We start from the raw sequence: 20,175 nt of genomic DNA, 5'->3' as shown, positions 1-20,175 counted from the left end.
CCAAGATTGATAGTACATATGAGCACCATAGGATCAGCTAAAGTTCCAAGGTTGGCCCACAGGATCATCAATCGATCAATAGCATCAGTGCAAGGTCCATCAGATCGCTATATTGAATTTGTGTCTTCTAATATAGGAGATGGGTGATCTCGGGCTCCACTGTTACACCGTTTTCTGTCACAAGTCATTCCAATACCATTTCATCCCAAAATTGAAACCAGTATCATGTCTGCCAACCGACAAAAAATAGGATGCCAACGGCGACAGACCAGGGATCCCTGACCCCGAAAAGGGACCTGACCGCAAGGCTCCAAGTCTCACAGCCTTACCTCGAGCCAGCTCATGCCCTGAAGCTATGCCTTGTTCCTGCTTTGGCGGGTGTCCACTTTTGAGTAACCCATGTTGCCTCCTGAGGAGAATTACGGCGCCGGCCATAGCATATCTATCAAGTGAACTCCCGTCGTAGATGACAGGAAGTGCAGCATCAAGCAGATCACATCGTCAGAACACCTCGCCGGCCAAGTGTTCCCGACCTCACCATGGAGACCTCATCCCAGCCCCAACGCATTGTCCTTTTCGGGGATCAGACCGAGAGCGTGCTCCCAGCCCTACAAACTCTGTACAAGCGGGCGCCATCTTCCATATACATCCAGCATTTTCTTAGAGTTTCCATTGACGCTGCGCGCCGAAGCTTGGACGAGCTGTGCTCCGGCTCAGAAAAGACACGATTTCACTTCGATTCATTTCTTTCATTGGCTGAAGAATCTTCACGTCGATCATGTCCAGACGTGGTTGTACAAACACTTCTATTATGCGTTGCACAGCTGGGGCATCTCGTGTTGTAAGTGCAGCAAGCTTTGGCAGCAGGAATTCATGAATTAATAACGTGGCAACAGGAAGCTCGAAGATGACCCAGAATGCTTGCACAACTCCGTGGCCGCAGGATGGTGTACGGGTCTTTTGCCCGCTGCCGTGGCCGCTTGTTCGCAATCCTTGGTACAGGTTCTCGAACTCTGTCCCGAAACAATCAGCATTGGAGTCCGATTAGGTATTGAGGCCTACAAGAGAGCAGAAGCGATAGAGAAGAGCGATTCCAGCTGGGCGAGGGTTGTCAGCGGGCTGACAGAGAGGGAAGTCGACGATATCTTGACACACTTTAATTCTACACATGTAAGTCTGGCTCAACTGCCCTTCTAACCGATCCCAATCAAGAGATCACACGCTAAACTCAACCTTAACCAGAATATTCCACCCCTAAAATCTGCATATATCAGCGCCGTAACTTCGACATCATGTACAATCAGCGGACCTCCTTCAACGTTAGACCATCTCTTCTCGTCTCAAGCATTCCAAAATCGAGGCCGCCGGCAACTGATCATCCCTCTTCAAATCGCTGCCCCATTCCACGCGCAGCATCTTGGCAGTGTAGCATGCACTGTTGCCAAGAGCGTACACTCAAGCCACAAGATAAGGATGCCACTACTTTCCTCAAGCTCAGGAAATGCAATGGATGGACAATGCTTTCAAGACCTGATCCCTCAAATTATCGACGATGTTTTCCAAAACAGGATCCAAGAGGGGCAGTTGCTAGAGTCTTGCAGAAAGACATTGGACAATGCACTTCCGATACAACTAGTCCCAATAATCGGAGCCGGTCTCCACCGCCGCCTCGAATCCCATCTTGGCGCGACCGGCAGCAACCTGCTCAAATCTTCTTCTCCTTCAACCCAGAGAGACGCAGCCTCACCATCTGAAGGCGTTGCTATCGTGGGGATGTCCGGAAGGTTCCCCGGCGCCGATTCTCTCGACGAGTTCTGGTCGGTCCTTGAGAACGGCGTGGACCTCTGCCGCCAGATACCCAGCGATCGCTTCGACATCAAAGCTCACAACAAAGATTCTTCCACCACGGCTGCCACAGCTCCATATGGATGCTTCATTGATAAGCCCGGCATGTTCGACGCCCGCTTGTTCAACATGTCACCTCGGGAGGCAGCCTCGACAGATCCCGGCCAGAGGCTACTGCTCATGTCGACATACGAGGCGCTCGAGATGGCAGGATACACACAGGCTCCACGCGAGGAAGAACGCGACACCAATGTGGGAACTTTCTTTGGTCAGACCATTGATGACTGGAAAGAGTACAATGCCGCCGAGAACGTGGACATGTACTACGTCACCGGTGGCATCCGGGCCTTCAGCGCGGGCCGCGTCAACTATCACTTCAAGTGGGACGGACCATCCTACAGTGTGGACAGTGCCTGTTCCTCCAGTCTTCTCGCCATTCAGCTCGCATGCAACTCTCTGCGTTCCGGTGAGACCAACATGGCCGTTGCAGGAGGGTCTAACATCCTGACTGGGTGCAACATGTACGATGGCCTCAGCAGGGGAAGCTTCCTCTCCAAGACAGGGTCGTGTAAAACCTTTGATAGCGGTGCCGATGGGTACTGCAGAGGAGAGGGTGTTGGTGTCGTTGTCCTCAAGCGTCTCTCAGATGCCGTGGCCAACCGCGACCCCATCCTCGCTGTCGTCAGGTCTTCGGCGACGAACCACTCGGCTAAGGCAGTGTCAATCACACACCCACACATCGAGACCCAGGAGCGGCTGTACCGGAATGTGCTTTCCCAGGCAGGGTTTGAGCCGGCTGAGGTTGACTATGTGGAGTGCCATGGCACGGGCACACAGGCTGGCGATGGTGCCGAGTCCATGTCTGTGTACAACTCCTTGTGCAAGACAACACGCTCACAGCCACTGGTGTTGGGGTCAATCAAGCCTAATGTCGGCCATGGTGAAGCCGCAGCAGGGGTATCATCCCTGATCAAGAGCATTATGATGCTGCAACGCGACACTTACCTACCGCATGTCGGCGTCAAGGGCGAGATCAACCCCAAGTTACCTCCATTTGAGGACAAGTATCGCATTGCCACACTCTCCCCATTCCTGCGCCAACAAGGCCGGACCAGGAAGCTTATGGTCAACAACTTCAGCGCCGCCGGCGGGAACACCAGCATTGTCCTCGAGGATGCGCCTCTCGCAGCAGGAGAAAAGTTGCTTGAAGGCATCCAAGACCTGCGCACCTCCCATGTGGTCACAGTATCTGCCAAGACTCCTGCATCGCTCCGGGGAAATTTGGCGCGTCTTCGGGAGTACATGGTCACATCCACCTCATCCGCCCGTCTGGCAGACGTTGCATACACCACGACTGCCAGGAGGCTGCATCAACCCCTGAGAAAGGCATACGCTGTAAAGTCCGCTGAAGACCTGATCACTAAGCTGGACAAGGACTGTGCAGAGTGGGATGAATCCAGCTCAGCAGCCAACGCTCACAAATCACCACCCATCGTATTCGCCTTCCCAGGCCAAGGGAGCAGCATTGTCGGCACCGCAAAGGCTCTATACCACAGCTCTGCATTGTTCCAGCGCATCCTCGGCGAACTCGACTCCTTGTGCTCCACCCAGAGTCTCCCATCCATTGTGCCAACCCTCCTCGGAGAGCCGTCTTCTTCAGATCCCTCGCCGCTAGAGAGCCAGCTTTGCATGGCTCTTCTTGAAGTAGCATTGGTGAGACTCTGGAGATCCTGGGGAGTCGAGCCAAGCCTTGTCATCGGCCACAGTCTGGGAGAGTATGCTGCACTGTATGCTGCTGGTGTCATCTCCGCAGCCGACGTGGTGTTCCTCGTTGCCAAGAGGGCGTCGCTCATGCAGGAGATGTGCACGCGTGGCACGCACAAGATGCTCTCCCTGCGGCTGTCGGCTGAGGATGTCAAGGCAGCTCTGAATACAGCTGGCTTGGCGTCGCTCGAGATCACTTGCATCAATGGCCCCACCGCTACAGTTGTTGCTGGGCTGGAAGCCGATTTACAAGCTTTCATGGAACAACAACGAGCTGCGGGTGTTACATCGGTTTTATTGGATGTTCCGTACGCTTTCCATTCGGCCCAGCTGGATCCCATTCTTGATGCATACCAAAACAGCACAGCTGGTGTCCACTTCGTGAAGCCAAGGATACCCGTTGCATCCAGTCGCCTCGGCTCTGTAGTCGAGCAGGAGGGAACTTTCAACTCCTCCTATCTCGCGCGACAGGCCAGAGAGCCTGTTCTGTTTTCTCAGGCGGTCACAGCTTGCCGAGAGGCGGCAAAGGCCGACCAAAACACACTGTGGCTGGAGATTGGCCCAGGTTCTACCTGCGTGTCTCTGATGAGACAGTCGCTTGGCGCCTCCCCAGCCCACGCGTTATCTACTCTCGACAGCAAGAAGGGCATCTGGGAGGGCATCTCCTCCACGTTAGCTACGCTTTACTCCAGTGGCATCAACGTCAACTGGACCGAGTTCCACCGGGATTACAAGCGCAGCCTGTCTGTCGTCAGCCTTCCACACTATGCCTTCGACCTCAAGAACTACTGGCTAGACTACACGAGCCGCAAAGACCGCGTGGCTGCTTTAGTTGAAGCTCCCAAACCAGCCCACCAGTTCACCTCGTCATGCTGGCAGGAAATTGAGGAAGAGAGTTTTGGCGCTTCGGAAGCATCGGTGAAATTCCTCAGCGACCTCAACAGGCCTGAGCTCGCCAGCATGGTCCACGGCCATGCTGTGGGAGGCATAAGCCTGTGCCCAAGTTCGGTGTACGCTTCAATGGCCTTTTCATGTGCCCTGTACATCTTCCAGAGGCGCGACTCTACCCTCGGTGCTGATGAGGTGCCTCCCATGGATCTGTCGGACATGGAGATTTTCAGTCCCTGTGTCGTCTCAACTGATGCCGACCAACCACAAGTGTTGTTGATCACAGCCACGCAGCACTCCCCAACCAGCCCGGTGGAGCTTATCTTCAGCACATCGTATGATGACGAAGAGACATATCGCCAGAACGCGCGCTGCGTCGTTCACCTCACCTCGAAGGCAGGTGCATTCTCCGAGGCGAACAAGAACCTCTACCTCATCCAGGACAGGGCTGAGATGCTCCACCGCAAGGAACCGGAAGGCGATGTGCACAAGCTCAAGAAGAAGATGGTTTATAAGCTGTTCAAGACAGTGGTGGACTACTCGCCGCGTTACTTCGGAATGGAGGACCTGCTTTTGAGCTCAGATCGCCCAGAGTCATGCGCCAGGTTCTGTTTCGATACCCCAGCTGAACCGGAGAACTTTGTCCACAATCCATTTTGGATCGACAACTTGGCCCAAATCGGAGGTTTCTGCCTCAATGTCAACCCACCCTCCGGTAAGGACGATGTCTACATTTCCCACGGCTGGCAGAGCATGCGGATCCTGGGCCGCCTGTCGGATCAAGAGAGTTACAACTGCTATGTGTGTATGCAACCTTCGGATTCGCAGCCTGGCGTCTGGTCCGGTGACGTCTACGTGTACAGCGGCAACTCCGTCGTCGCGCTGTGCAATGGTCTCAAATTCAAGCAAATGAGGAGGCCGCTGCTCTACAATCTGCTCGGCCATGCCTTGCCAAGCAAGCTTTCGCCATCAGCGCCACCAACTCCACCGACTCTGTCCAGGTCGCCATCGGCAGCGCCACTTAGCCGCGTTAACACTGCCCGCTCTACTGGCATGACCCCATTCCCTGTCCTCGAGACTCAAAAGCCTCAGGTTAGCTTTGTCGATGTACTTGGTGTCATTACAGAGTCGGCAGGGCTAGAAGCGAGTGATGTATCAGACGTCTCAACGGAATGGTCCAACCTCGGCATCGACTCACTGCTTACCATCACGATCCTCGAGCAGCTCAGGAAGCTTACCAGCATGGACCTTGCCAGCTCCTTGTTCACCCAATTCCCAACCGTTGGCGACTTGAAGGTGTACTTCCAAGGCCAGCTTGAGGCAAAGAGCCCGGTTGAGCCAGAACTTGTGCGACCCTGCAGACCCAGGGACACTTCATGCTCAAGCAGGGCAAGGTCAAGATCCTTCCTTCCCGCTGCTGTCAGCAGGCTAAGGACATCGACATCTGTCTCCTCAAGCTCGAGGGCATCTGAGGCTGACAGTGCAATCGACGTGAGTAGCAGGAGCGGCGGGGCCTCAGACTCTACTGAGCTTCTCATGTCCATCATAGCGAGGGAGGTGGGCATCAGCCGTGCTGAGCTTTCGCCATGGACAAAGTTTGCCGAGCTTGGTCTGGACTCACTGCTCACCATCACTGTCTTGGCCATGTTCAGAGAAGAGTCTGGAACCAGCCTTCCTTCGTCATTCTTCAACGATCACCCAACTCCCAACGACGTCGACGCGACGCTCAACTCGGGAAAGCAATCGCCACTCACGTCGGTTGCATCCGAAGATTTTGAGCACAGCCCAGAGTCGGGCAAGGAGATGGCGCCTTGTGTGGAAGAAACACGGTATGAAAGCAAGCCAATCCTGATCCAAGGCACACCACGTCCTGACGGCCAAGCTCTTTTCCTTCTACCAGACGGCTCCGGTTCCGCACTGTCGTACATTAACATGCCGCCAGTGACCAAAAGGTCGTCTCTCCCGGTATACGCACTCAGCTCGCCCTTCATTTCAAACCCAGAAGCCTACGACCTGACCCTACCGGAGGTTGCAGGGATCATGCTCCGCACCGTCCGTAACCTGCAGCCATCCGGGCCCTATCTCATCGCAGGCTGGTCAATGGGCGGCATCCTGGCGTACGAAGCAGCGCGGCAGCTCCTTGCCGCAGGGGAGGCTGTTGACCTCCTGGGACTGATAGACAGCCCATGCCCGCGGACGCTCCCCCCGCTTCCTGCGCCGACGCTTGACGTTTTAGACAAGGCGGGGCTGTTCTCCGGCATCGACGGGAAGAGCACCGTCTCGGTGCCCACGAGGAAGCACTTCCTCGCTAGCGTCCGCGCGCTGGAGCACTACACCCCTCAGGAGATGCCTGCCACGGCGCCACTGGGGAAGGTGATCGCAGTGTGGGCCAAGGATAGCGTGCTCGAGGGCGTCGTCGACCAGGCTAGGCGTGATGCGGTTATGACTGGGGATGAAATCGCTGGGGAGGCGAGGGACTGGCTGTTGGGGAAGAGGAAGGACTTTGGCGCTGCTGGGTGGGACAAGATCACGCGAAGAGACGTGACGGCCAGGTCCATCCCTGGGAACCACTTCTCCATTATGTCGCCGCCATTGGTAAGCATCATCTTCAAGCTCGTACAGCACTTTACAGTCACACTAACAGATTTCTTACAGATTAATGACGTGCAATCTGCCCTGACTGATGCACTGGTGGAACTCGGGCATCACTGATTGTATCCAGATGTCGAGAATATCTGGCTTCCTGCATGTGACAGCACTGCTACTTGAGAATACTGGTACTGTCGTTCTGAAGGTGGCCTTATGGTCAAGATGTTTGCACTGTCGCTTCTCTAAACTTGCATTTGATCTTTGTACGAATAAAAGGCAGTCCTCTTCAACGGTGTCGTGGCGTTTGCCGGCGGACGGTGGCATATGATTATACCCAGATCCATAGACTAGCTTCTTCCATATACAGTGTCCAGATCATCCTCAGGGAGTCGCTCGAGAGCTTTACCGAGATGCAATCCTACGTTGGACAGAAATTTAGATGGCGCAGGGAACTTGGTCAAGTCCTTGACAAATCCTTTTTGGGCTCAGCCTCGTTAGCAGCCTTGGTAAAAGTCCCGTGAAAAGATCCCACTTCCAGTGACCACACCGACAGCCTCCATGTGAGCAGCAGGGATATTCTCCCGGCTTTTGAGATGCCGAGCGCGATAATCACCTCGAACGATTGCCTGGAAAATACCTGGGTATTGTTCTCAGAGGGTAACGACACCAGACTTTAGCCTCCAAGATGCAGCCGCTCACATGCCGCTTTGGATGGTGTCCAGCATTTTTGTTGTTGACCTCGTTCAGTTCATGTTCCGACCAGCATCCAATCGCGACTATGTGAGTATCGGCGTGTTTGGCGCCTGACCGCCATAAGAGCCGCGTGGACTAAGACGCGTTCCAAGCTCGCGCTTTGATGATGAGGGGATGCGCTTCGATTGGGAGGTGGGGGTGGACAAGGACTAACACTAGTACAGTGAAACTGTCGACTCTCAACGTTCAACGTTACGATCAAGCTTGTGTGGCTATGATCGCAGGTCATCCGGGGTGTTGCAACTCGAATCAAGCTATGCAGCCCAGAAACTATGAATGATTGTTACCTGGTGTCGCTTGTATTCCGCATACGTCCGAAGACATACAAAACACGATAGATTTCCACACGTGGTAATAATTATTAAAGTACCGGCATTCCAAGGTTGGTGATTGAGTGATGCTGAACAACCTTGGAACACACAGGCAGGTAGAGTAGAGTACCTTAGAACTTAATACGCATTTTTGGGTTCAGAAATAGTTGTGTAATTTAGTAACACAGCGATCCCAACAGTTGACGAAGCCTTATTCTTCCAATGATTTGAATTGACCTCCTTGTGAATGTGATAGTCAATCCCACTCCTCCCAAACATACCGCCAAGCCTCTTGCGGCTAGCCCCAGGTGACCGCAGTCTGCTCCCCGCAATTCTATTCCGACTAAAAGATATGCTGAACTACCAAGAGTTTGCGCTGGAAACTTAGTTCCTATGGGACCGGTCCCTGCCGCTTCCAAATAGCGCATGATACTATGAGCTAGGGGTCCCCAAAATTGGCCTCATATCACAACCGGACTCAGGACGGCTTGTTCACGAGCTATACCGATGGAATCAGACATATGTAAGGACTCTCAGTGTACTCAGACACGGTGAGAGGCAGCGCGGGCGACTTCAACGTCTGATCTGAGCATGTGAAGCATAGATGACAGAGGGTCCGAGCAAACCACTGGCAGTGATTAAGTGTGCGATATGTATAAGGGCGGCTCCGTTTCCATCCAAAGTAGTATGTCTTGGAAAGAGAATGGCAGAGTCAATTCTGATTAACCATCCTTTTACGGCCCTCTTCTGAACGAAGCCTCAATCAAGGATAAACACAGGGAACATGCCCACCGCCCTCGCCGTCGCCCAGGGCGTATTTGCCCCTATCTCGGTGGACCACACTGCTTTTGCCCCATTTACAGTTCCTATGGGCGTCCCACTGACCAGGAAGAAGAGTAGAGTCCACTTTTGGGATTCATACTTCAAGATCTATACTGGCCTGGACCACGGAGACAATGGTATAGGTGATTCTGGCGGCGATCTCCCCGACATCCAGAGTAAGTAGCTTCTGCTCACTCTCTTAACTCCATGGAAAGCAGCGTTCTCTTGTAATTTGTTCGTACTTGGAGGACTGTTTCAAATCTAATTCAGCAAGATCAATTGCTTTCCCTACCCTAAGCCGCGATATTTCTCTATAGAATGATGGCTAATCTCGGATGATGCAGTGTTCGACTATTATGGCCAATGGCTCGGAGGGCATGCAGACCCAGCACTAGGACAGTATGTTTCCGCATTTGTTAAACCTCATAGAGATTGGGGATTTCCTTGATCGAGATTTGGATTCTCGCGTGAATCACGGGACTGACTGTGAGATGTGATGTAACAAAGATGGCTTGCGCCGGGTTCATCTGCAATCGTGAGGGTCGCAGACAAGGACCGACAAGGACGGCAATCTGTCTATACCCTATTCACTGGCAACAACAACGCGATATGTGTTGCTCTGATCACCACGAGCTTTGCGGGCCTGGGAGGCCAGTATGCGTGGCTCGGAGACATAGCCTCTGAGTGTATCGGCGACAAGGAATGGATGGGCTCATGGTACTGTAAGTCTTCCGGAACACGGGATGGACGTATGCCCGTCCCACTTCATTTCTTTAACTATCTCGTCGATCAGGCCAGTTAACAAATGAGTTCAGTTGGAGGGATTGTGGTGCCTGGGACTAACCATTATGTAAGTAAAACTCCCCGAGGGTACCAGTAGAAATCCCTCGTTTCACTTGATCTTTTGCACCTAAACTTTCGTAGCTGATACCGCGAACCAGCCAAACTGCCTCTGGATCGACAGAGACGGTGGCCAGCCTGCGACAGCATTTCAAGTGAATTGGCCGGAATTGCTCCCAACCAAGAATGATAGTCGCATCGGGAAAAGTGTCAACAGCACTGGCATTTGCCAGACGCCTGCTTTCCACATCCGTGAGTCAATTAAAGGATCTCTCTCACCATTCGAGCGGTTTCGCTGCCTACAAAGCAGCGGTATCACCGCATAAACCTCTCAGGTTGGTCTAGAAACTGTTGGATCACGTGCTGAACGCCTCTTCACATAGACCAACGTCACGATCCCACTACAATCAACTATAACAAACCGGAAGTCGACTCCCACGGCAGGCCTAAGAAGAAGCCAACAACGGCGTCTGATCCTGGTCACGCGAGATCGCGACGCGCGGCCGCCGCCGCGGCAGCCGCCAGCCTTCGTTTCCAGCGGAAGTACAGTAACATGCTGGTGATTAACGACCTCGATGAGCATCGAGCCCATGACCTCTGCGGGTCTACTTCCTCTGCCGGGCCAAACTTCTTGAATCCGAAGGACGGCTTTTTCTGTGAGATGCAGACAAAGACTGTTTACCCAGTGTGTACTGCACAGAACCACACCAGTGCCTGCTTCGACACAGAACAGGGGCAGCTCGGTAAGATGTCCACCAGAGTCTTTGCTTTGAACTTTCAATTTCCCGACGGAAAACTTCCGATCTCCACCGCCGCAACAACACGAACTTCCTCTTGCTAACAAAACTTTGCAACGTAAAGCTGGCCCTGGAATGCAGAAGCGGTCAGTTCCGTATGAAGTCCAGGACTGGAGAATAAATAGAGGCAAGTGGACCACCGTCGATGTGGAATACGCGTAGGATGATGCCGAGAACAATGGAATTCCAGCCAGCCGTTAAGCATCCTAGGGTACATGAAGTTTGTGAGTATGTTAGGTGACTGGAAAACAAGGCTTAGCTACGTTATTTCTTTTGAGTTCTGATGGTTCTTGTTGCTTAATTCCTTCTCTATTTGGTCCCCGTATACGACAGTGACCTTTAGTAATTATTGCTTGGAAATGTGATAGTTCTAATATAAAAATTTTTTGCTGCAATTTGGCTGAGTGTTGACAGCCTCGGAACTGCGCTGAAGGTAACAAGACGTAGACAATTATTTTAATGGGGACAGGAAGGACAACCCACTCTGCTAGTAAGGACTAAGCTGTTAACCTTAAAAGGATCATGGTTTGTCTGTGAAATACCAAGAGCCTTTGTCACCTTGACAGATTTCTTCGAAAGTCTTAGTGCCAACGTCGTGTGCCGAACCGACGGAAATTCAGGTCATCAAGAGGTGGTTGGGAGATGTGTATTTTGGTAAAATTTCTCACTGCCTTTAGTTGGAACTATAAAGGAACATGGCAAACGATGCGGACGAGCAGGACCGCCTGCGGAATCCTGCATCAGATCTACATCAACATCAACAACCTGAAGTTGACGACGATCCCGCTCAAGGGCCCAACTGCGGTGCTGGACGTCGGCACAGACGCCGGCGACTGGCCCATGGCCATGGTGGAGCCGTGGCCCGAGTCCATGGTGACGAGGGTCACAATCTTGAAGAAGGTTGTCCGGGCTGGATTGTCGAATCGCATCAACTAAACCAAACCACTTCGGAAGAATGAAGGCGACCAGGAGCGCACCAGCTGCGATGCCGCCATCGTCGCTCAGAGAGCACACATAGGAGATGAGGGGAGGGAGATGAGAAGGTCAGCAGCGACCCGCTTGCCACACGCGGCGCAGTCCGAGTTAAATGTCATTACTGACACCGCTGCCGCCGTCGTTGATTTGAATCTACCAGGCTTGGGCACGTTCCTGGCCACCATTGTGTGGGTGCTCCGCCACCGCTACCTGATGCAGTTCAAAGATTCAAATGTTATCAGATTGGTATGGTTCAAAATGGAATTGGCATCGCAATGGGCCTGGTGCCCTCTTCCGCTGGACAACGAGGTCCACACCGCCGCCATGGCATGTCTCCTTGGCAGAGCCACAGCAGGTGCCTGTCTGGGTCTTCTTGGCTCTTTTTGTGGGCAGAAAGTTGTACTAGCGCTTTGCGCAAAGCCAGGGGACTGACTCCCACGGAGGCTGCGGCACATATTTGGGTTCCGCAATAACAACTCCCGCACTCCCTGTTGATCCGGATTTTCTCGCCCAACATTGATTGGTACGCCCAATCAGTTTAGTAAGCATCCTTCAAACGACTGATCTCAGAGCACGCCAGCCGGTTTCTAGGCACCAGCTTTAGTGTTTTTACACCCTGTACATCGCGACCACTAGCATATAGCCACAGAGGAAGGACTATTGACTACTTGCTATATGTAGACCGTGCGAGCCATTTTCCTCCGCGTGAATATCCGAATTCCTCTTTAGCGTCAACAAAGAGCGCCCTCATACCACGCGCGAAAACGCGACACAACGTACACTATCTAGGACACCCACTCGAGCAAGCACATCTTCAGGGGCTCGAAAGCTGTCAGCTACGCATGCACCTGGTCAAGAACACGCAGGGAAGACTTAAATCATGTCGTATTCTAAGTTTCAAAAGCTGGATCGCGACCGGGAGCAGATTCGGCTGCTGCACCTGAAACCAGCGGAATTGCACGAACCCATCTCGGCCACCTTGTCGCTCGCATACTTGGATGAACAGCCTAGCTACGAGGCGCTATCCTACGTCTGGGGAGACGGAGAGGACCCCCTAGAAATAACCCTGGACGGGGAAACCTTTCCAGTGAAAATCAATCTGTTTGCCGCCCTTCGTCGCTGTGAGTCCCGGGCCTGTTCTTTTTTGTTTTTGAGCGTTCCCGATGCTGTCCAGGTTCGCCCAGGTCGCTAACAGGTATCAAGTGCGTGACCGTCACGAGATTAAGGTACTCTGGGTTGATGCACTCTGCATAAATCAAGAAGATGACGCCGAAAAATCGTATCAGGTACGATTGATGACCGAAATTTTTAGAAACTCTAGGCGGTGTTTTGCCTGGCTGGGAGAGTTTGAAGAGGATGTAGTCTTGAAGCAGGGTGTCACTTTAGACGCCTACCGAGGCGAAGGAGTGACTATGGACAAAGAAAATGCGCGCCTGGCACTGGATTTGGTGACGAAACTATCAGAGTTATCAACTGACGGGCACTTCACTGCCGACGAAGCCTGTGTTCCAGCAGGCTGGGTTAGTGTTTCACCGCGGGAGGTGACTGCGTTGAACAAGCTGATGAGCTTGAAATTCTTCGATCGTATCTGGACGGTCCAGGAGTTCATTTTGCCATCCCACGTGGGGATGGTGCTCGGCACCATCCGATGTGAAGAAGCTTTGGAAAGACTGGTATCCATGGATGAGCGGGACTTGTGGAAACATGATCCCGTATATGGGGGTTGTTGCAAGGCCGCTATCGAGAAAGTGCCCGATTTGCCGGCCTTGATACTGGATCTGTATGAGAACACGGTCACTTTAAGACATATGCGGAAGAGGCAGCTCACAGTCCACCAAGCCTTGGAACACTTCCGAACTCGGAATGTCAAAGACCCCAGAGACAAAATATTCGGGTTGCTCGGCCTCACAGACCCCTCGACCAGGCAGCTGATAGATTACAAGCTCAGCAAAAAGCGAGTATACATCGGATCTGTCCGCTACGGCCTTAGGACCACAAACTCGTTGCGCCCACTCATGAGATTACCCGAGAGCAATCATGACACGGCCTTGCCATCATGGGTGCCCAGCCACGAGGTAGATGCCCCAGACACTCACACCCGAAACATGATGAAAATGGAGGCCAAATACCTGTATCAAGGTCCTTTACTCTTCAGCACCGGGACTCAGCGCGATATGGAACTGGGGTCCGCGGGCGCGGAAGACGAGTTGCGGCTTGGTGGGCGCAGGTTCGACACCGTCAGGCGCGTTTTCGAAAAGCCCCCGCAGAGTCTGTGGCAGTCTCAGGGCGGCTCGGTTCTGAGGCGCCGCTTGCGGGAGGAATGGCTCGACCTCCTCGCGTCCGACCCACGTCTGGACTTCGGCAGCTATCCCAGCGGCGGGAGCTACACGACGGCTCTGTACCGAACGTTCACCAGCGATACTCTTGTGCCTATGGACCGCAAGATAACGCGAATCACGGCAGACGATGAAGAAATCGTGACAGGGGGTCTGTCTGAGCAGGGCTATGCCGCCCACAGTGGACTCTTGCCCACGAAGACGTTCTTCGTAACTGAGCGAGGCTACATCGGAATTGGACCGGATACCACTGAAGCCGGAGACGCAGTATATGTGCTATTCGGAGGTCATCTACCATTCCTTCTGCGTGATATACCGGAGGGGTTGGAGGGAAGAGGTTCCCACACGTATGTCGGACACGCTTATGTGCATGGGATCATGGACGGAGAAGTGCTACTCATGGATGATATTCAGGATGAAGAGGTTAACATAGTATAGCCAATTTCACGGAACCCTCAACCACCATGAAGTGTGAGCAGCAAAAACAGCTAATCAGAATTGGATGTTTGCCAAGGACTTCTCGGAGTTGGTTAAGATTTGAATCCATCAACAGCTGCGATCTGTGGCAAAAGAGAGAAAAAAACCTTGGTTTCCAAGGCTGCCATTCTCATGCCGTGACCGATTTTTCTAATAGGCTCTTGGCCTCGACCCCAACATCGTACTTGAAAAACCAGTCGTTGTACTCCTCCGAAAAGACCTGCGCCTTCGGACTCGGCAATGGTCCATCGTAGTACCTCCTGCATTCCTCCATCATGACCTCAGGTGGGCCCATCATCTTATTAGAGAGGGTCTGGGTTGCTTTGACACGAGGGCCACGCAGGTCATCAAACATCTGCACCCGATCCAACACCAGTTTCTCCGACAAGCAGCTGCCCTGCATAGTGCTGCCGAACAAGACCTCTAAAGCAGCGGCGTCCTCGATCGCCTGCGACGCTCCCTGCCCATGAGTCGATAACATCAAGTGTCCAGCATCTCCCACGAGAACAGCCCGTCCTCTTGTGAGGTTGGGCACCGGGTCCCGCCTCATGATGGTGAAGACATTGATATCCCGGGCGCCCTCGCAGATGACCTTGACGCTGGGGTGGAACTCGCGCAGGTCCGCCACCAGGTCCTCGTATCCCGCCTCCGCGTTCCAGTTGTCCCCGATGTCGCGCTCCTGCGGCTTGGTCGGGTGCATGAAGGCGCAGTAGAGCAGCTGCTCCCCCCTCACGGGGTACGTGTTGAGCAGGACGCCGGGCCTGCCCACCTGGCTGACGAAGAAGGCTGTGAATCCGGACGGCTGGTCGCGGTAGAAGTGGCCTGCCTGTGGGTCCTCGAGGATGGATGAGATGGGCTGCATGAAGCGGTAAATGGAGAGGGGGGACTTGATGATGGGCTCCTCGCGGCCTGTCACGCGTGTGATCAGCTTTGAGTGGGCGCCGTCGGCGACGATGATGACGTCCTTCTGGAGGGTGCGTCCGTCTGCCAAGGTGATCGTCCCGGTGTCAGGGTCGGCGTCGGACACAGCTGTGCCCAGATTGATCTTTGGTGCAACGGTATACGGCACCGCTGGGTTTTCCACCAGCTCGAGCAGGCCTGCGTGGAGATCGGCACGGTGGAATATCAACCATCGTGACCCGTACCTCTCCTCGATCCCACTGTACTTCTCCGTTGAGACCAATTCGCCGGTCTTGGCGTCGAAACGTCGAAGCTGGGAGTAGTCCATAGCCCCATACTTGTGGGCATCGAAGCCCCAGCCGGCCAGGACGCGGGTGGCATTCACTCCGATTACAAGCGCGGCTCCATTCTCATGTGTGAAGCGGGACCGTTCGAATACCTCGACTGCGTGCCCGGCCCTAGCTAAGGCGATTGTCGCTGAAAGCCCGGCAATACCACATCCAATGACCCCGACTTGCAGATTTGTAGGAGCGACTTTGCCACTGGAACCCATGATGAACAAAGTAGCCCTCAGATGATGGATTGCGGGTGCGAGAACATGTTGACTGAACTGGGATTCGTTTCGAATTCTCGCAAATGGGAAGGTTTATTTATGACAAAATGGATTCCCTTCACTTGGGGGCGAGTTCGTAAGTGGCTGTCTCTAATCTCCGGGCTGTGGGTGAAGCCAGTACATTCACAGACCGGCCGGACATCCCCATCATTGAAGGAAGCTGTTGATGTCAGCTGCATGAATCCGAAGCGTCGGAAATATTGTGATAAGAGGTGGTATCTTACGCGTCACGACAGAGTTTCATAGCACCGATGTTGTGCTTACCCCACCGGCCATTGCATATTATGTACTGTGTCAGGCCACTATTGTTCGGGGGGAAGGACAAGGCTTCACAGTCATACATTCACGGCACAGGATCCGCATAACACCGCAGCTTTGTGGTGTTGCAACATGTCCAACTGCTCTTGAAGAGTTCCCGATTGGCCACATTCTACCATGCAAAAGGCAGGGTGATAAATGTCAGCAGGAATACCTAGATTAGGGTTCAAGGAAGCCTTACATGCCAATAAGAAGGGGCGGACGGACTCCTTGCACAATGATATCACCTTTAGCTCTTACGATTAATTTGTGCCAACCGAAAACTCTTCCATAATGACACTTGCACGATCTGCATACCGATCAATGCGATCCTATAATGGCAAAAGGTGTCCGGGACGTCAATTATACCACACAACTTTGGGACAGTCTCTAGAGTGATCAAGTGTTGGATGCGTCACTTGGATGGGCAGATCCATCTGTGTGAGAATAGCACAAACAAAGCCGCCCAGGTCACGTTACTGGCTGATTGCGACCTGGATCTAGAATGTGAGGCCAACAGGCGTCGATACTTCGTGGTATTTGTGGCGGTAAATTGAAAGAAATGGGGGGCCCTCGATGCAGGCTGCAAGACTAGCAAGATGGACTGTTTCTGGGAGGTGAAACCATCTGTCAGAAGAGCTTGAAGCTGAGGGCGCCAGTAAGGTTTGCATATTAATTTCGGACTGACTGGTAGTTGTGTGCCTGTGCACGAATTTCGAAATCTCATTTGTCCTGAGTTGGCACAGAATGTGCTCTGCAAGTGGTTTTGATTGCGGGTGCAATTGATTCTCTTCCGTTCTCCAGTATCATGGGCAGCCCTGGAAAGCTGGGGTAGACAGCAGATTCCAGCTACGTTTGTCTGTCCGATACCAACTGACAGCAAGCACATCCAACAGAAGTGTCTAGTGCTATGTTTGCCAACCGTTTTCTACGGAACTCAACAACCACCCGGGCGTGGACTGAGCTGGTCTCGGCTGCCGGCAGTTACCGTTTGCCAATATAACCCAAGGAAAACGGGTTTCGACCAGTAGGGGCAGGAAGTGGAAGGTCTGCAGCGTTTTGGAATCGAAGATGAGGTAGGTGCGTCACTTCCGTTTCTGTTGTAAGGTACCTTCGTACTTAAGTACCTTGGCTCCAGGTCTTGTTTCGCTCTTGCACCTGCAACAACCGACTCAACACATGATTGTGTCGAAAGCAAACGGTCAACTCACACATACCACTGCCTGACTTTGTATCTTCTCACTCCAATCCCCTATCGATCCGAGACTCTAGGCCATTCGTTCCATCTATCATCTCAACATGGGCCGCTGGGGAATGTGTGAGTCCTTCTTGCCGCCTACTAACTCCCACGAGGCCTTGTCTCTCGACTCTGATGCCTGCCAGGCCATGCAAGCCACATTGAAGCGAAACTGACAGATCCCATCACAGGCCTTTTCCAAGGCGACCAGGACCTCGACATCCGCAGCGAGACCGAGCATGACATGGGCCTCACCAGAGATAACGACGACGACTACATCCCCGACGAGGAGCTCCAGTCCCTCGCCTTCCGGTGCAAGCTCGACGCCGGCCTGTGCGACAAGCTCTTCAAGGACTACCGCAGCAAGGAGAACACCTTCTGGATCCCCGACCGCAAGATGTACACCGTTGTCCTCGCCGCCATGGTCATGCAGAGCGGCGCCAGGATCAGCGACGACAACATGCAGCACCTGCGCGAGCTCGTCCCCCGCATCCACTCCAGCCCGGGCTACGCCTCGCCCCTTGCCGACGACGGATTCCGCGACCCTGGAAAGGTCCAGTTCCTCGCCGCACTGGAGTACTACAAGCCAGGCACCCCACGCACCTTCTGCGAGCTGAGGCAAGCAATTACTTCACACCCTCGTTGGCACCTCCTAGCAACGCGAGCTTTCCTTCACTGACCACAGCACACCAGCTGCTACCACTGTGGCAAGATCCAGGCGGACCTCGGCGAGGCGCTGAACCGCTGTGCCAGATGCAAGGTGGCTTCGTACTGCAACAAGGTGTGCTTCCGCCATGCACCGGTCTGGGTGATGCTTCTTCTAACTCAAAGCATGTAGGACTGCCAGAAGGCTCACTGGAAGGCCCACAAGCCTTCCTGCTTCGACCACAAGAACCCTCCCATGTTCTTGAACGTGTAGGCATGCTGGGCTTCGCAATATCACAGGCCACCGCTCTCAGAACAACGGACCGGTGAAGATGTGTACCAAGAATGGGATCAAAAGCATGATTGCTGTTACCCTAGGGTAGGTTAGGAGAGACGTGACCAACTGGAGTCTATGTTCGCCTGAATTGGGTCACTATACCGACAGAATGTTCGGCACATGCCCGTGGCATCTTTCGGTCGACTGCATTGTCGAAGGTGCCATTTGGGAGCATACCGCAGTCATATTTGGGAAAAGCTCGAGACAAGATCTCGCTATTCCAACTTGCTTCCCAGGTACTCACCCAAATAGTACAATCTCGTTGGAACTTGCCATGACTTTGCGTTGACTCCGGTACCGTGATGCTGGATTACCTGGTTTCGCTTCTATTCTGCATACGTCCGAGGACATACATGGCGCCTTCACACGGTGGTAAACGCTCAAGACCCAGCGTCGTCATGATTCTCAAGCCACCTAAGTAATAGTGTTTTTGGCTGGGGTCAGAGACGCGTGATGCCTTCTTCGCTCCAGAAAAAGGGTTTATGAAATTCAAAATACACGAATAATACTTGGCCCACAGCGCGTCGGTTGTCTATAGATCACTGGCGACGATCATCCTCTCGGGATGGCCTGCGCTAGCATATTTTCATTCTTTGACAACGCGACAGAATGTAACAGTAGAAGTGGACTTCATAAGCACTAATACACGTTGAAGCACGAGTCGAACGCCAAGGTAGACGCGACCAAGCAGCTCCACAACCCCATGGGGATCCGGGGTAGAAAACCTGGGGAAGTGCGCGATTTACTGCTTCTCAAGGGACCACTCCTTGGCAAAAATGGAGACATCTAATGCAGTGCTGGGGTTGAAGGATATATGTCAGATCACTTGCCGACCTGTAGCTCGGGAGGTAAGCGTAATTTCGTCCTTTAACTGCGAGTTACCAACTTTGCCAGACTCCTTGACAGCGAGACCAGGTAGGTTTCATGGTTTCCATACGCGAGCAAAGCTCTTTCATCTTCCTCGCTGCGGCCCATCATCCCAATCAAACATTCAAGAAAAGAAACTCGTAGCCAAATAGTTGTTGATTGAGGGTTGTTATCATTAGGAAGCGATAGTTCACACCTGGGCATCCGGTATTTTCCTTAGACAGCTCCTATTCCCCGCGAAACCCCGCCATATGGCTGGCCTTGGCCAGCCTTGGTAGCGTGTCTCGTGCAGCCTGTTTGCTTCCCTTTGCCAATCATGGTGTTCTGACCTACGCCTTGGCAATGTCTGCTGACAAGCTACTCTTACCCCAGATTCGCTGTGCTGCCCCTTCCATATGTACCAATTACCCAGAGAAGGAAGGTGTGCTAAACACAAGTGGGACATGTCGGCATGTTGGCCTGCTTTGTCTCCCCCGCATTGTAGGACAATAGCGGCCTCAAGAATTGAAGCCGGTACTATTTTCGGGTCCCATGTAACGAGGTCGATGATATCGCGAATCTAGTATAAGGTCTCCGGGCGCGATCCCCTCTGCTCATGATCTCCTCGTGTTGACTTCAACGCTTGCTATTATTCTTACAAACATTTTCCAGAAAACATCACCCCTGAGACCATCCGTACTAGAATGGGCTGCTTTAACACTCATGCTACTGGCACTCTCGACCCCCCAGAAGTGCGCAATTGGCGTATCCATGTCATCGCACTAATCGCTTCTATGTCGGCCCTTGCCAGTAAGTGTCACTGAGGTATGAACCGACAACAGAAAGCTGAACATAGTGACAGTGGGGTACGACACTGCCGTTATTGGCGGCACCATGGCATTG

At 53.1% G+C, this 20,175-nt stretch overlaps 5 protein-coding genes across 5 annotated transcripts; 4 read left to right on the top strand and 1 right to left on the bottom strand.

Annotated features, from left to right (window-relative positions):
• Positions 1 to 1,773: 1,773 nt before the first annotated feature.
• Positions 1,774 to 7,209, top strand: KVR01_004303 (uncharacterized protein; the record flags this gene model as incomplete). Its single annotated transcript, XM_044785181.1, has 4 exons — positions 1,774 to 5,302; positions 5,513 to 5,829; positions 6,238 to 7,092; positions 7,153 to 7,209. The coding sequence occupies 4 exons, from the start codon at positions 1,774 to 1,776 to the stop codon at positions 7,207 to 7,209; spliced, it is 4,758 nt and encodes a 1,585-aa protein (XP_044646467.1).
• A 1,725-nt stretch (positions 7,210 to 8,934) lies between these two features.
• On the top strand, positions 8,935 to 10,653 carry KVR01_004494 (uncharacterized protein; the record flags this gene model as incomplete). The annotated part of the gene is made up of 5 exons (XM_044789791.1): positions 8,935 to 9,148; positions 9,317 to 9,371; positions 9,658 to 9,694; positions 9,914 to 10,064; positions 10,196 to 10,653. 5 exons carry the CDS (start codon positions 8,935 to 8,937, stop codon positions 10,651 to 10,653), a joined length of 915 nt encoding a protein of 304 aa, XP_044646658.1.
• Positions 10,654 to 12,464: 1,811 nt separating this feature from the next.
• KVR01_004018 (uncharacterized protein) lies at positions 12,465 to 14,358 on the top strand (the record flags this gene model as incomplete). Its single annotated transcript, XM_044789978.1, has 2 exons — positions 12,465 to 12,702; positions 12,788 to 14,358. The coding sequence occupies 2 exons, from the start codon at positions 12,465 to 12,467 to the stop codon at positions 14,356 to 14,358; spliced, it is 1,809 nt and encodes a 602-aa protein (XP_044646182.1).
• Positions 14,359 to 14,527: 169 nt separating this feature from the next.
• Positions 14,528 to 15,850, bottom strand: KVR01_004297 (uncharacterized protein; the record flags this gene model as incomplete). The annotated part of the gene is made up of 1 exon (XM_044784460.1): positions 14,528 to 15,850. The coding sequence occupies one exon, from the start codon at positions 15,848 to 15,850 to the stop codon at positions 14,528 to 14,530; it is 1,323 nt and encodes a 440-aa protein (XP_044646461.1).
• Positions 15,851 to 17,506: 1,656 nt separating this feature from the next.
• KVR01_004383 (uncharacterized protein) lies at positions 17,507 to 18,363 on the top strand (the record flags this gene model as incomplete). Its single annotated transcript, XM_044782626.1, has 4 exons — positions 17,507 to 17,525; positions 17,636 to 18,062; positions 18,138 to 18,225; positions 18,283 to 18,363. 4 exons carry the CDS (start codon positions 17,507 to 17,509, stop codon positions 18,361 to 18,363), a joined length of 615 nt encoding a protein of 204 aa, XP_044646547.1.
• Positions 18,364 to 20,175: the final 1,812 nt, after the last annotated feature.

The sequence above is a fragment of the Diaporthe batatas genome, assembly GCF_019321695.1.
Source record: "Diaporthe batatas strain CRI 302-4 chromosome Unknown Contig00004, whole genome shotgun sequence".
NCBI classification, from domain to species: Eukaryota; Fungi; Ascomycota; class Sordariomycetes; order Diaporthales; family Diaporthaceae; genus Diaporthe; species Diaporthe batatas.
Note: the sequence above shows the minus strand (reverse complement) of the source record. Positions and strands in the feature narration are given on the sequence as shown.